Source organism: Sturnira hondurensis, unplaced genomic scaffold, assembly GCF_014824575.4.
Source record: "Sturnira hondurensis isolate 20B ecotype Veracruz unplaced genomic scaffold, ASM1482457v3 Scaffold0014384, whole genome shotgun sequence".
In the NCBI taxonomy this organism is placed as follows: domain Eukaryota; kingdom Metazoa; phylum Chordata; class Mammalia; order Chiroptera; family Phyllostomidae; genus Sturnira; species Sturnira hondurensis.
Genome location: NW_028087015.1, coordinates 2,989,930 through 3,005,700, shown reverse-complemented (window position 1 = coordinate 3,005,700; position 15,771 = coordinate 2,989,930). Strand labels below are relative to the sequence as shown.

At 37.4% G+C, this 15,771-nt stretch overlaps 1 protein-coding gene across 7 annotated transcripts in view; it reads right to left on the bottom strand.

The window, feature by feature from the left end:
* The window catches only part of TRIM23 (tripartite motif containing 23), a 40,800-nt gene that overhangs the window by 16,606 nt on the left and 8,423 nt on the right, over positions 1–15,771 (bottom strand). For all 7 annotated transcript variants that reach the window (XR_005068901.1, XR_005068900.1, XM_037062852.1 and 4 more), the window contains exons 3-7: positions 15,004–15,125; positions 9,421–9,699; positions 8,689–8,871; positions 5,721–5,936; positions 2,220–2,354 (exon numbers count right to left, since the gene is read on the bottom strand). Coding sequence is in view for 5 of the 7 variants with exons in the window: in XM_037062852.1 (XP_036918747.1) it covers positions 2,220–2,354; positions 5,721–5,936; positions 8,689–8,871; positions 9,421–9,699; positions 15,004–15,125 (935 nt within the window). In the remaining 2 variants the exon portion in view is untranslated. The remainder of the gene's footprint in view (positions 1–2,219; positions 2,355–5,720; positions 5,937–8,688; positions 8,872–9,420; positions 9,700–15,003; positions 15,126–15,771) is intronic.

The following is a 15,771-nucleotide window of genomic DNA, read 5'->3' as shown; positions in this document are numbered from 1 at the left end:
CTTCACTTTCTTGCACAACCAAAAGAAGGGTATCAACTAATTTAAAAACAAAAAACAACCAGAACTGCCAAAAAATCAAACTGCATGGAATTCCAACAACCAAGGAGTTAAAGAAACATTCATCCAGACGGGTAGGAGGGGCAGAGATGGACGTGCCAGGGCAGAGAGGATTTGCCCCGAGGTGGCGGACCAGGGGTCCCACATTTGCACAGATAAACCAGGAGGAACAACTGGGGAGCAAGACAGACCTCAAAACCCAGGGCTTCAGCGCAGAAAACTAAAGACTCAAAACCTCTGGCTATAAAAACCTGTGGGGATTGTGGCAGCAGGGGAAACACCCAGTCTCACAGGAGAGTCTGTTGGAGAGACCTACAGGGTCCTACAACGTACATAAAACCACCCGCCTGGGAATCAGCACCTGAAAGGGCACAATCCACTTGTGGGAAGTGGGGGAAGTGATGGGAAAGTGTGGTGAGAGCCAAGCAAGCAGCACTGTTCCCTCTCTGACCCCTTCCACACATACAGCCCCAGGACATGAAGTGGGTTGCCCTGCCCTGGAAAATACCTTAAGGCTCCAGCCCTTACAATGTAACAGGTGCACCAAGACAAAGAAATATGGCCCAAATGAAAGAGCAGATTAAAACTCCAGAAAAAGAACTAAGCGATGAGGAGCTAGACAACCTATCAGATGTAGAGTTCAAAACACGGGTAAAGATGCTCATAGAAATGATTGAGTTTGGTTGCAAAATGAAGGAAGAAATGAAGACCACACAACTTGAAATAAAGGAAAATATACAGGGAACCAACCAGAACTCAAATCAACAATTTGGAACAAAAGGAAGAAATAAACATCCACGCGGAAAAGAATGAAGAAACAAGAATTCAAAAAAATGAGGAGAGGTTGAAGAACCTCTGAGGCAACTTTAAATGTTCCAATACTCAAATTATAGGGGTGCCAGGAGAAGAACAAGAGCAAGAAATTGAAAACTTACTTGAACAAATAATGAAGGAGGACTTCCCCAATATGGTGAAGGAAGTAGAATTCCAGGAAGTCCAGGAAACTCAGAGAGTCCCAAAGAAGTTGGACCCAAGGAAGCACACACCAAGGCACATCATAATTACATTACCCAAAATTAAAGATAAGGAGAGAAACTTAAAAACAGCAAGAGAAAAGGAGACAGTAATAAAGGCACTCCCATAAGACTATCAGCTGATTTCTTAAAAGAAAACTTGCAAGCAAGAAGGGGCTGGGAAGAAGTATTCACGGTCATGAAAGGAAAGGACCTACATCCAAGATTACTCTATCCAGCAAAGCTACCATTTAGAATGGAAGAGCAGATAAAGTGCTCCTCAGATAAAGTCAAGTTCAAGGAGTTCATCATCACCAAGCTCTTATTACATGAAATGTTAAAGACACTTAATCTTTAAGTGTCTTTACATTAAAGACACTTCTATTTCTTAGAAGATAAAAAATATGAACAGTCATTTTTATGATAAACTCACAGCTACCAACAACTGAACCTAAAAAACAAAAACTAAAACAAACTAAGCAAACAACTAGAACAGGAACAGAATCACAGAAATGGAGATCACACTGAGGGTTATCAGTGGGGAGGAGGAGAAGGGGGGGGAAGGTTCAGGGAATAAGAAGCATAATCTTTAGGTAGGCACAAAATAGACAGGGGGAGGTTAAGAATAAGATAGGAAATGGAGAAGCCAAAGAACTTATATGTATGACCCATGGACACGAACTAAGTTTGTGGGGGCAGAAGATGAGGCAGAATCCTGGAGGGTGGCAGGGATACAGGGCAGAGGGGGATAAAGAAGAGGAAAAAAATGAGACAACTGTAATAGCATAATCAATAAAATATACTTAGAAAAAGAGTCCTTACCTTTTAGAAATATAAATGAAAACATTTCACAGATGAAATGATGTGGTGTTGGATTAAATGTGTTGGGATTTATCTCAAAATAACCTGAGAGACTGCAGAAAGCAAAGGGAGTGGGGAAAGGAGGCATGAAATTTGAAAGTTTTAACTGTTAAAGTGAGTGATGTGTATGGGGAGATTCCTTATATCCCTTTCTAGTCTACATTAATTTACTTTTTTAAATTCTGTGACTCATGAATTTCTTAGTTGCCTTTTCAAGTTGATCATCATGGCACGTGAACAATGATGATTAGTCAGAAGAGAAAGCTGAAAGGAAGTACAGTGTATTACCTTTGTGAAAGTGACAGGGATGCTGGCATCCAACTGAATATGATCTGCAACCTCTGTAAACTGCTGCTGTTGTTTTTGCAATGTTTCCAGTAACCTTGTAATTTCTTGTTTTGCCAAGACAACTCTACAATCATCCTAGGAAAGAGAAGATCGTATTTCTTGTAAACAGTCAAATAAGGAAAAAAAAGATGTCATTTCATTAACATTCCAGTATTCAAAGTTAACTTAAATGTAAATTTGGGTAGGATAAAAACAATCAGGCATTAATAAGTAAGTTAAGAACCTATCAACAGAAGAATGAATAGATTGTGGTACATTCACAAATGTAACACAACATACTACTATGAGAATGAGCCACAATTATATGTGATGATATGAATTTTACAAACATAGTGAAGAGTATAAGAAGAAATGACATATGGAGTTCACACTGTGTGATTCCAGTTATATTAATTACCAAACAGGAAAAAAATAAAGAATGCATTACAAGTCGGGACAGTAGTTTATCCTTGCGGAAAAGGCAGGTTGTTACTAGAAGGAAGTCTGAGGGGTTTCTCAAGGGTTGGTTATATTCTGTTACGTGATCTGAATGCTGGTTATACAATATCGTCCTGTCTGAAAATTCAGCCAGCTGAACACTAATAAACACATTTCTGTATGTATGTTGTACTTCTATAAAAAACAATTTCAGAGTAATTTAAGATATATATGCATTAGTTTAAAAAAAAGAAAGGACTAAAGGACTATAGGTCAGATTGTGAAAAGCCTCCTTCGCACTCTCGACCCCCAGGCCTTCTCCTCTACATCAAACCCTTTTCAGTTCTCCAGATGGTATTCCGGACATTCTATGCATGAGCCAGTGTGTTCTTCATGAGGCAGAGACCTCCCAACAATACGTGAGCTCCACAAGTGCAGTGATGTTGTCAGGTTTTTGTTCACTGTTGCACATTCATATCAGTTGACAGAAATTCCATTATTCCGGGTGCTCAGAACAAAAACCTTGGTCATTCTTGCCTTCTCCTCTCTAATACCCCATATATAACTCTTCAACAAGTCCTAGTGGATAGCCTGACATGGCATTTGCAACCACCACTAACCATGCCACTATTATCTCTCACTTTGGAATTCCATAACAGCTTCCAAACCACTGAACCTCTCCCTTCCATCTTTACCCACCTTCAATCTCCTTTTCACACACCAGTCAGAGTGATCCTTTTAACAAGTAAGATCAAGTCATTGTTGTGCTCAAAACCCCATGATTTCTTTATTTCAATAAGTAAAAGCTGACGACCTACCAATGGCCCAAGGCTTTCTTTACATATCACTCCCTCTTCTGCTTACTCCATTGCAGCCACAGTAGCCTCTTTTTACTGAACCTCAGCCACAGCAGGCATGCTGCCCCAAGGTTCTGCTCTAACCATTTGCTCTGCTGGCATGCTGTCCCTCCTGCTAGGGCTTGAACTAACTCCTTCGCCTTTGAGTCTCTGCTTAAACCTTCTCTTAAAGATATTTACCCGGATTAATAATGCAACCTGCTGTACTTCCACACTTTCTCTTTTTTCCTTAGCTCTTATCACTTTTTCATATATTATATACTTTACTTATTCAGATATGGTTATGGTTTACTGCTTGCCTTCTCGCTAGAATGCTAATTCCACAAGACTATAGTTTTGCCAATTTTGTTTACTGATATAGCCCAAGATCTAGAATGTACATAGCATATAGTAGGCACTCAATACATATTTGCTAAATGAACAGATACATCTTCATTATTCAGCTTCATGCCTTGAACTTAGAGGGGAGGGATGATTAAGTTTTATTCTTAAAATTTGTAATAAATGTGTGATGTTCCATTCATTCATCTGTTCAATTATCTCTATGGCAGGAACTTTTAAGAATATTGATAGGATTTAGGGTTCTATGGCCAAAAATCAGAACAAAACAGGTCTTCATGAAGAATGAATCAAAGACTTCAATTTCATCATTAGCACGAGATAATATCACATCATTCACAATTACCAGCTACTTTGAAACTACTTCGGAAATTCTAAAAATGTCTAAAATTTCAGTAACTATGAACATACTTTCCAATAAAGTAGGTAAAAAAATACTTTGAAATTTTTAAGAAACTATGATTTTGAACATGATCCATTTTGATTTTGCTGTGTGGCTTGATGACTCATCTGAACAAGTATATATTCACTTATTTCCATCAAGATACAAAGAATTTAGAAATATAAAGATAAACAAGAGGCATCCCATCAATATCTAAGGAAAATATGCATCCTGTATCACTGGGGTTGAGATCAAAAGACAAAAACCACACCAGTTATGTGAGCAGAAAGAACTTAATATGCAGAACTGCTAACTAGGTGTAGTTATTAATTAGGTCACTGAGAGGATAAAAACAACTCTGAGGCATCACGGAAACAGCTGCCTACTCCGGGGAATAAAGGAGAGATGCTAGAAACTTACAGGGGCCCCAGGGAGCTCACACTCAGGTCTCTGAGGGAAGCAGTCTCCTCATACGAGGAATGACATTCACAGGGACCCCAAGCAAATGGACCGACGGGAAACCATCTCCGCCTTCCAGTGCCTTTCGTGTCCCTGTTGGCAGAGGCTAAACTGACATGGAGCCAGCTGGCAAAGGAGACAAGTGGTTTGCAGAGTTCCAGTCCCAGCATCACAAAGCAGAAAATAAAAGGATAGAACTGAAGCTCAACAACAACTTAATAAATGACATGTTCATCAATTGTTACAATTCAATGTGATGAGGACTAAACAACAGCTCAAGACTTATGTAGTTACGGCCCAGCCGCAGTGATACAAGTCTGATTAGATACACAGGAGAAAAAACTCCACAATGGTAAAAGGGTTAGCTTTACAATAATCAGTAATGATAAGGCTGACTGCAATTTATCAGGAATTCTGATAAATTAGCCTTATATTGCCCTACACAAATCCATGACAGAAATGAGTAAGACTGGCATTTTTGTTAGAATAGCCCTAAATATAATTTATTTTAAAAGTACATTATCTGCAAACTGGGTAGCGAAAGGCTTTTGATAAAACCAAGACTCTTTCAACACGTTTGCCCATTTCCTGATGGGTGATTTACGAGTGCACCTGCCCACACCGCACTGAGTGGTCAGCAGTTTCTGACAAACCCGTAGGACCCTCTTGCCCCACCTCCCTATTTACCCGATCTCACCGGGTAAAAGGCATCAAAGTCGACAAATTCAAAAACCGTTTTTGAGCAGTGGGAAAACATTTCAGTAAGTGTATTGCATCAAATGGAGAGGACTCTGAAGACGACTAAATTTTAAACGTGTAAGAACATAGTTTTTTATAAATAAATTCAATTTCTAAGGGGGGTCCCTCAAAAACATAAAAATATTTGTTAAAGTAATAAAATAGATCAGTGAGTATCTGTGGTAACTATCTATTAACCTTATAAATCCTCCTTCTTAAACTATGTCCTTCCCATGTTTAAATCCCTACCTGCTGCAAAGTTTTTTCACAATGGAGACAGGCTGTTGAAACCTGGGACAACAAAATAGTCATATCTTCTTGTTGTTGCCTGAGCCAAATCAATTTTTCGCGAACATGAGCATCAACAACACTTAGAGCCATTTCTTCTTGACGACACAGTGTTTCATGTAGATCAGAAAAGTAAGCTCGAACACATGACCGGGCATTCTCTGCAGTACCTGGTACCTAAGAAAATAAAAATAAGTTTTAAACAACTGCAACCATAACAAAGATTATATATGTAAAATAAAGAAAATTCAAATACCATCTATATCCTTAAAAATTCTAAACTTTGCATCTCCACACTAGATCTTTCCCTAGACCAGAGTCTTTGGATATGTAATTGTTTGAATGAACCTCAAGCAAAATGGAATACCTAATCCCCACTCTCTCTCACTCAAAACCTAGTCACCTCAATAAGTGGCAACTCCATCACCAGGTTGTTCAAGACAAAAAAAACTGGAGTCATCTTTAATACTTCTTTCCTATCTCTCAACTAGTTCCTCAGCGAATTCTGTAGAATTCAGAATACATACAGAACCTAATCATGCATCTTCACCTCCTTCTCTATCACCCTGACTCAAGCCACTATCATTTCTCACCTCATTATTGTAACAGTCTTCTAACTGGTCTCGCTAGATCTAACCCTACCCCCTACAATGCATTCTCCATCTAGCAGCCAGAATGATCCTTTTAAAATGGTAAGTCAGAAAGGTAATTATTATTTTGCTCAAAACTCTTCATTCCACACTCAAAGCGAATGCCAAAGTCCTTTATATGCAGTGTTCAAAGACACACTCCCTGAGAAAAGGACCTCTGAGCAAGGACCTGAAGGAGGTAAGGAGAGAACCACATGAACATCTTCAGAAAGAACATTCATGGCAGAAATAGCAAGTACCTATAAGGCCCTTTATGCCCTCAACTCCTGCTACGACCCCTCAATAATTCTATTCTAGCTACACTTAGTCTCCTCACAGTTTCTTAAGCACACACCACACACATTCCAACTTCAGGGCCCTTTCCACTTGCTTTTCTCTCTGCCTGGAATGCATTTCCCCCAGACACTGGCATGGCTTCCTCTCTCATCTCCTTGTGCTCAATGTCACCTTCTCAGGGAATGTGTCCCTGAATACACCGTATAAAAGCGCATTCCCCCTTTCCCTTGTTTTTCTCCAAAGCACCTTACTTCTGCCATAAGTATTTTACTTATTGTCTCTCTCTCCATATTAGAATGTAAATTCTGCAAAAGAGAGTTTTTTGACTTTCACCGTGGCATCTCCTCAGCTAGAAGAGTATCTAGCACTCGGCATGTGTTCAGTAAGTATTTGCTGAAAAAATGAATAAAATATTTCCACTCTAGCACAACAATGTCCAATAGAACTTTCTGTGATAATGGACATGTTCTATGTCTGTGCAGTCCAATATGGTAGCCACTAGCTACACATACTTGAAACACAGCTAGTGAAATTGAAAAACATTTTAAATTTTGTATTTCATTTAGTTTTTAAATGATTTAAACTTAAATAACTACATGACTACTATATTTGAAAGAGCAGTTCTAGCATTATTCACCAATGACTCAGCTATAAATATTTTTGGTTAACCAAAAAAAAAAAAACATTACATTTTGTCTGTCCCTGTATTTTATATTCCCAGCTAAAAAGATTCTTTTCTCTACAATTCAATTTTTTAAAAAAGATCTTATTTATTTTTAAAACAGAGGGAAAGGGAGGGAGAAGGAGAGGGAGAGAAACATCAACGTGTGACTGTTTCTCAGTACCCAGGCTGTAACCCAGGCACATGCCCTGACTGGGAATTGAACCGGTGACCCTTTGGTTCACAGGCCAGTGCTCAATCCACTGAGCCACACCAGCCAGGGATACAATTCAATTTTGAAAAGCGACTATAACTACCACCTTAGTTCCTTCCTCCTCTTCACAGCCAAACTTAAAAATGAGACACACTAACTCGCTCTTCAATTCACTGGGTATTTCCCCTTGATTACCTCACAGAAATAACAACTTCAACACATTATCCCCTCCCAAAACTCTTCTTCCTCTGCCATTAGTGCATGATTATTACCATCCACCCAGCTGGGAACAGTAGAAATCTAGGGATTGTGCCTGACCCTACAAATTAGCTGTCCAATCAATATTACTAATCAGTCTCTAAGACCTACCTATTCTACTTCTTCAAAATCTCAGATCCATCTACTTCTCTCCATTCTCACTACTCTAGTAGTAGAATATTGGCCATAAACATCTCTCAACTGGATAACTCTAGTCACTGCTAGTCGCTATTCCTGCTCCCAATCTTGTTGCTACTCCTATTCATTTTTTACATTGAAAAGCAACCTTTCTTAATGAAAACCCAACTATGTTATTCTTAGGCCAATTCTCCAATGGCTCATCACTTCCCTTAAGATAAAATCCAAACTCTTTAAAATGGCTAATAAGACCCTGCATGATTGGCCCCGACACCTCCAACCTCTTTTCTTGTCGTGCCCTACCCAAGACTCAAAGCTTCAACCATAGTGAACTCAGTTAAGTTTCTACAATATGTCCAATTCACACTTTCAGGCATTTTAACATATGCTTCCCTCTCTGGGACAACTCACTCCCCACCCCACACTTCACCTGAACTAAATCCCTTCCAATTTCAGTTTAGATATCATGTGTTCTGGGAAACCTCCCCTGATGTACCTAAATTATTGCCCCTCTTATGTATTGTCAAAGCATCCTATAATTCCCCCACAAAATAAAGTTACAATACTCAAACTCTCTCTCCATGACAGATTGTAAGTTCCACAAAGACAAAGACTTTGTATAAAAATTATTTCCAGTGATTAGTGCAGTATAATTGCTCAGTAAATACTAAAAGATGAAAGGTAAGAAGGAAAAAGGGTAAATAGGTAAAGAAAAAGTTTAAAAATCCATACATGTTCTGTGTGGGCCATTCCAAGTCCATCTTCTACTATTTGTTCTCCTCCTTCAATGTGCTGAACGATTCCAACTAACTTTCTGGAATAATCTGAGATTTCCTCAGTGAAGGTCCGTATGCAGTGAGCCATATCTAAAATTGATGCTCGGATCTGGTTAGCTTCTGGTTCCAATACTGAATGCTATAATTATAGAAAGGAACTCTTATTATTTGACTAATGATATAAAAAACTACTTAAATCATTCCTATTAATTAAAAAAGCATCAGCTACAAGTGGCTTTCATAACACATTTATAAAAAGCACAGCATACAAAACACTAATTTGCTCTCACCCAATAACTATTCATCTTGCAAATGAATGATTTAAAATTTACAAATCCATTTATCACTAAACAAGAACCTAAGAGACTCTCTACAATTTTATCACAAGCAGTAGTTCATAAATGGACATAAGTATTATCAACACAACCAGGGCATTATGAAAACATGCACATAAAGAAAAATCTTCTGTTTCCTGCTGGAAGGCTATTTTTCTTTAAATAATTGTGAGGCCTCTTTGCTGAAATTTTTGTTTTCCAGAAATTAAATCTGTTGTTTCTTTTCAGTCTACCAAGCTCAACTCATTCATCATTTAACTCTTCTTCAATCCCTACTTTTAGCATATCAAGTTAGTGAAAACAAATGTTGGGCTAGCAAATTAGGTAGTCATCCAATTTAATTATGTTCATACCTTGTGGCCTTGGTGTTTTCCATATTCTTTGCAGACACAGCACATAAGTGGGCTAGTTTGACAGCCTTCTTCCAAACAAACAAACTCAATGGCATGCACCTGATGCTGAGAGCACATGGTTTTCTCATGAGGTTTATCAGCAAGAGGCACTCGCCTGTGTTTTGCTAATGTCTTTGTAGAATGAGTAACTTGGGAACACTCTGAGCATAAGTGAGTTGCACATACAGTGCAATATACCGATGCAACATGAGCTTCATCTTCATCGCAACGAATGATGCTCTGATAAACAAAAACATTTAATGTCTTAAAACTGAACTCCAATTGCTATAAGTAATGTGACAAATTTTGAAACATTAAAGCTTATGTTCTTTTTTAAAAACTAATTAGCCTTTCTATATGAAAATACATGGGTGCCCTGGCTGGTGTGGTTCAGTGGACTGAGTGCCAGCCTGTGAACTGAAAGGTTACCAGTTCAATTCCTAGTCAGGACACATGCCTGGGTTTTAGGCCAGGTTCCCAGTTGGGGGCGTGCAAGAGGCAACCGATCAATGTATCTCTCACATTGATGTTTCTCACCCTCCCTCTCCCTCCTTTCCCTTCTCCCCCAAAATAAATAAATATTTTTTAAAAATTTTAAAAAAGAAAATACACATGTACTTAAATACATAGATCATTCACTACCCATCTGGGAAAATAATTCATTTCTATAGGTAAGAAGCTACTGCCAAAATTAATTATCAATATATGCTATGAATTTGAGGCCAAAATAAAACTATTCTCATAGATTGAATCAGAGTAAAGATAACTTCCACAAAGTCTTATTTTATACATAAGAAACTGAATAGAGGTTAGAGGTAATTTTTAAGACTAAAAACATTGATATTAAATATTACACATACCCACTGATCTAAATACTATGTGTCATAATGATGTATAGACAGAGGAGAAGCACAAATGCTATTTAGATAGCAAGGAGTGTGCATCAAATCATCAATGAAGCTTTTAAAACCATGGCACCAAGAATCTAACCTGAAAAATACTTATTTTAATAGGTTATAGATGAAGTGAGAGCTTGTGTACTTTTTTCTCTAAAGCTTGACAGCTGAGTCCATTGCACAATTCTGGCTAAAGGCCACTGATTTAAGCAAATAAGTAAATAAAATCTTCATTATATATAAGCTTTTACATATTATTTCTAATTTTCATGAATTACTAAAAGCTTCAAGTTTAAAAATTTTACAGGTCAGGTAGTCAAGAATGCTTTGGATATTTTTGCTGAATAATAAAAGGCCCTAATTTGAAACACAGAGATTTGGTATAAAATTTTCCAGAAAAAAATCAGGAAATACATCAAAGATGACAATATCACATTAAACAAAAAATAAACCCACAGGTTAACAACGAGGTCAGAAAAGAAATCAAAAGCTACCTGGAAACAGATGAAAATGAACAGATGAAAATCAGTGGGACAGAATGAAAGCAGTCCCAAGAGGAAAATTCATAGCACTACAGGCCTACCTTAAGAAGTAAAAAAAATCTCAGCCCTGGCTGGTGTAGCTCAGTGGATTGAGCACAGGCCTGCGAACCAGAGGATTGTGGTTCAATTCCTGGGCAGGGGACATACCTGGGCTGCAGGCCGGTTCCCTGCAGGCCAGTTCCTAGCAGGGGACGGACGAAAGGCAACCATAGATTGATATTTCTCACCCTCTCTCCTTCCCCTCTAAAGATAAATTAAAAACAAACCAAAAAAAAGAAGTAAAAAAAATCTCAAATAAACAATGTAATCCTACACCTAAAAGAACTAGAAAAAGAACAAACAAGGCCCAGAGTAAGTAGAAGAAAGGAAATCATAAAGATTAGGGAGAAAAAAAAACATGTAGACATATATATATTACACATGTATAATATACATGTATGTATGTAATATATTACATATATACCATATATGTATTTTATACATATATAAATATCAATGAAACAAAGGGTTGGACCTTCGAAAAGATAAATAAGACTGACAAATCTTTAACCAGAGTCATCAAGAAAAAGAGAAAGATGAACCAAATATTGTAAATAAAATCAGAAATGAAAAAGGAGAAGTAACAACTGACACCACAGAAATACCAAGGAATGTAAGAAAATACTAGGAACAACTATATGCTGACAATTGGAAAACCTGGGCATAATGGGCAAATTCCTAGACACATGCAACCTTGCAACACTGAATCAGAAAAATAAGGTCTGAACAGACCGATGAAATCAAAGCAGTAATCAGAAATTCCCAGCAAAAAGTCCTGGATCAGATGACTTCACAAGCAAATTTTACCACACATTCAAATAAGAACTAATACCTATCCTTCTCAAACTATTCCAAAAATATCCAAGACTTCCAACCTCATTTTATGAGGCCAGCATTGTCTTAATTCTAAAACCAGATAAAGACAGTACAAAGAAAAAAAATTACAGGCCAATATCCTTGATGAACATAGATGCATATGTTGAACACAGAACATATCCTTGATGAACAATATATGTGATACATCACATAAACAAAATTAAGGATAAAAATCACATGATCATACCAACAGATGCAGAAAAAGCATTCGATAAAACCCAGCATCCATTTATGATAAAAACTCTCAGCAAAGTGGGAACAGAGGGAACACACCTCAACATAATAAAGGTCATATATGACAAACATTCAGCCAACATCATAGTTCAGTGGGCACAAACTAAAAGCAGGAATGATCTTGTTCTCTAAGATCAGGAACAAGATAGAAATGTCCACTTTACCACTCTTATGCAACAGTGATCAGACAAATATCTGTCATCGTTCACAGATAACATACCGTACATAGAAAAGCCTAAAGACTCCACCTGAAAAAGAATGAATTTGGTAAAGCTGCAGTATATAAAATTAATATTCAGATATAGGTGGCATTTTTATATACTAATAATGAACTATCAGAAAGAGAAATTAAGGAAACAATCCTATTTACTATTGCAGAAAAAAAAAGTACCTAGTCTAGAAATAAATTTAACCAAGGAGGTAAAGACCTATACTTGAAAATCATATGATACTGAAGAAAGAAATTGAGGAAGACACAAGTAGAAGCACATACCATGTTTATGAATAGGAAAAATTAACATCATTAAAATGCCCATACTTCCCAAAACAATCTATAGATTCAACACAATTCCTACTAAAATACCAATGGCTTATTTCACAGATCTAGAACAAATATTCCGAAAATTCATATGGTACTACATAAGACCCCAAATGCCTCAGCAATCTTGAGAAAGAAGAACAAAGTTGGAGTATCACAATAACTGCTATCATTGTAATTAAAACAGCCTGGTCCTGGAGCAAGAACAGGCATTTAGATCAATGGAATAGAGCAGAGTGCCCAGAAAGAAACCCATGTCTCTATGGTCAATTAATATTAACAAAGCAGGCAAGAACATACAGTGGAGTAAAGAGAGTCTTTTCAACACATGGTGTGGGAAAAATTGGACAGGTACATGGAAAAATGGAACTAGATCTCCAACTTATATCATACACAAGAACAAACTCAAAATGGATAAAAGACTTAAGTGTTAAGTTGTGAAACCAAAAAAATCATTAAGAAAACATAAGCAGTAAAATCTCAGACATCTTTTGGAGCAATACTTTTGCTGATACACCTCTGGGCAATGGAAATAAAGAAAAAATAAACAAATGGGACTATGTCAAACTAAAAAGCTTGTGTACAGCAAAAGAAACCATCAACAAAATGAAAAGGCAACCCGATAAATGGGAGAACAAATATGTTCTCATTAGCCAATGATAACAAATGTGTTAATGATAACAAGTATGCTACCATTAGCCAATGATAATCTGATAATGGGTTAATTTTCACCATATATAAAGAACTTACACACACTACACAGTAAGACAAGCGACCCAATTAAAAAATGGACAAAGGACCGGAACAGACACTTCTCCAAAGAGGACATATGGAGGGCTAATAGACACAAGAAAGGATGCTCAGCATCACTAATCATCAGAAAAATGTACATTAAAACCACAATGAAATATCACCTCACACCTATCAGAGTGGCAATCAATCAACAAACAAGTGCTGATGTACACGTGGAAAAACAGAACCCTCCAGTACTGCTCGGGGGAATGCAAACTGGAGTAGCCACGTGGAAAGCAGTATGAAGTTACCTCAGCTATTCCACGTTTGGGAATACATCCAAAGAAACCTGTAACATTAATTTGAAAAAATATATGCACCCCTATATTCACTGCAGTGTTACTTACAATCGCCAAGACATGGAAGCAGCCCAAGTGCCCACCAGTAGATGAGTGGCTAAAACATGTTGTGGTGCATTTACACAGTGGAACACTACTTGGCTGCAAAAAAAGAAGGAAGTCTTACGTTTCAGAACAGCATGGATGGACCTGAAGACTATTACACTAAGTGAAATAAGCCAGTCCGTCAGAGAAAGACAAATACCATATGATCTCACTTAAATGTGGACTCTAATGAACAAATAATTTAACAAACAAAATAGAAACAGAAGCATAAATACACAGAACAGACAGACAGCAGAGGGGAGGGGGATTGGGTGATCCGGGTGAAAAGAGATGAAGGGATTAAGGAAATACAGGACACACAGATACAGACAAGAGTATGGTGAAAGCCAGAGGGAAAGGGGCCTGGGAGGAGGAGGAAGTGGGCAAAGGGGGATAAACGGCCCGCAAAGGGGCACCACTGTGGGCCATGAGCACATGATGCGTATGCACATGATGTCGTATTGAGTTGCACACTTGAAACCTGTATGGTTTTACTATTGCATTCGATACAAAAAAAGTTTAAACTGTTTTATTTGCAATTATGAAAAATGTGTACATGTAAAATAAAAAAGTCATGTCTTCTGGTTTCCAGGTCTGACAAATAATTAGATATTATTTTATATTATTCTAATGTCTTTTGAAATACAGATAAAAAAAGCAGGTAAAAGCTGCAAAAATTTCACACACCAAAAAAACAGTGCTTCAGTTTGAAATTCATGTCAATGATATACTTACATAACTCATGAGTTAATAAAAGAGAATTATGTGTAGGTATATTCATAAATGTCATAATGTATTTAGCCGTATTAACTCTCTCAGGAGCTAGAGCTATCTTTAAGGCATTTTGCTCCTACACCGATCAGCCTTTCATAGAGCTCCTCTTTCTTTCTTTGTGCTTTACTGTGGACTGGTTTACTTTTGCAGCTTTAATGTAGCTCACATATCACTCTTATTCTTCCATAATCTTCTTACTCTGACCTCTCTGGGATAGAAGGGAATTATGATAAGGACACAAGTTTATACACAAAAAAAACAGTTTGGGTATAGTATTAACAGGGAATTCAGGTCTCAGTTTTACTTTTGTTCTCTTGGGAGTATTGCTGCCTGAAGAATTGTAATGTAACAAAAAGTTGTTTCTGGGATCCTACTTGCTGGAGTGAGTTCATACTGTGCTTTTAATGGCAAATATTTTAAAAGAAAAAATTCATGCTTATAACAAACATTTCACAAAGGTCAATCAATACCTCTCCAGATATCCCAATGGCTTCTTCTGCAGCGCCATACTGACCAATATGTCCATTCTGTAGTCGTTCCAAGAGCTCCAATAAAGCAAAATTTTTTTTCAATCCCCAGACACCTGAATCTCCTAGAATAAATATAAATACAAAAACTAAATCAGAGCCCTGGCTGGTGTAGCTCAGTGGATTGAGCACGGGCCTGCGAACCACACGATTGCGGTTTGATTTCCAGTGAGGGCACATGCCTGGGTTGCAGGCCAGTTCTCAGCAGGGGACTCACGAGAGGCAACCATACATTGATAATTCTCTCCTTCTCTTCTTCCCTTCCCCTCTAAAGATAAATAAATAAAATCTTAAAAAAAAAACCCTAAATCACACAGAATGCAATCTTAATCATTTTACCTTATACCTAAATAGTAATTTCTAAGTCATAGTTCTGCCATTAATAGTCTAAATTTTAAAAATGCAAATATTCCCCATTTTATTTTTATGATAGAACAACTGTGTTGATATTCAAGGCCCTGGCTGCGGGTGCTCAGTTGGTCAGAGCACTTCCAAGGTTGTGGGCTTGATTTCTGGCCAGGGCACATACAAATATTAACCAATGAATACATAAATAGGCAAAACCAATTGATGTTTCTCTCTCTCTCTCTCTTTCTTAAAATTTTTTTAAGTTTAAAAAACACCTCAAACTCCTCAGCATTCTAAGTAGAAACATAATTTAAAGTTTTATTATTTTTCCATCATTTAATTTTATATACCCTATTCTGTCAC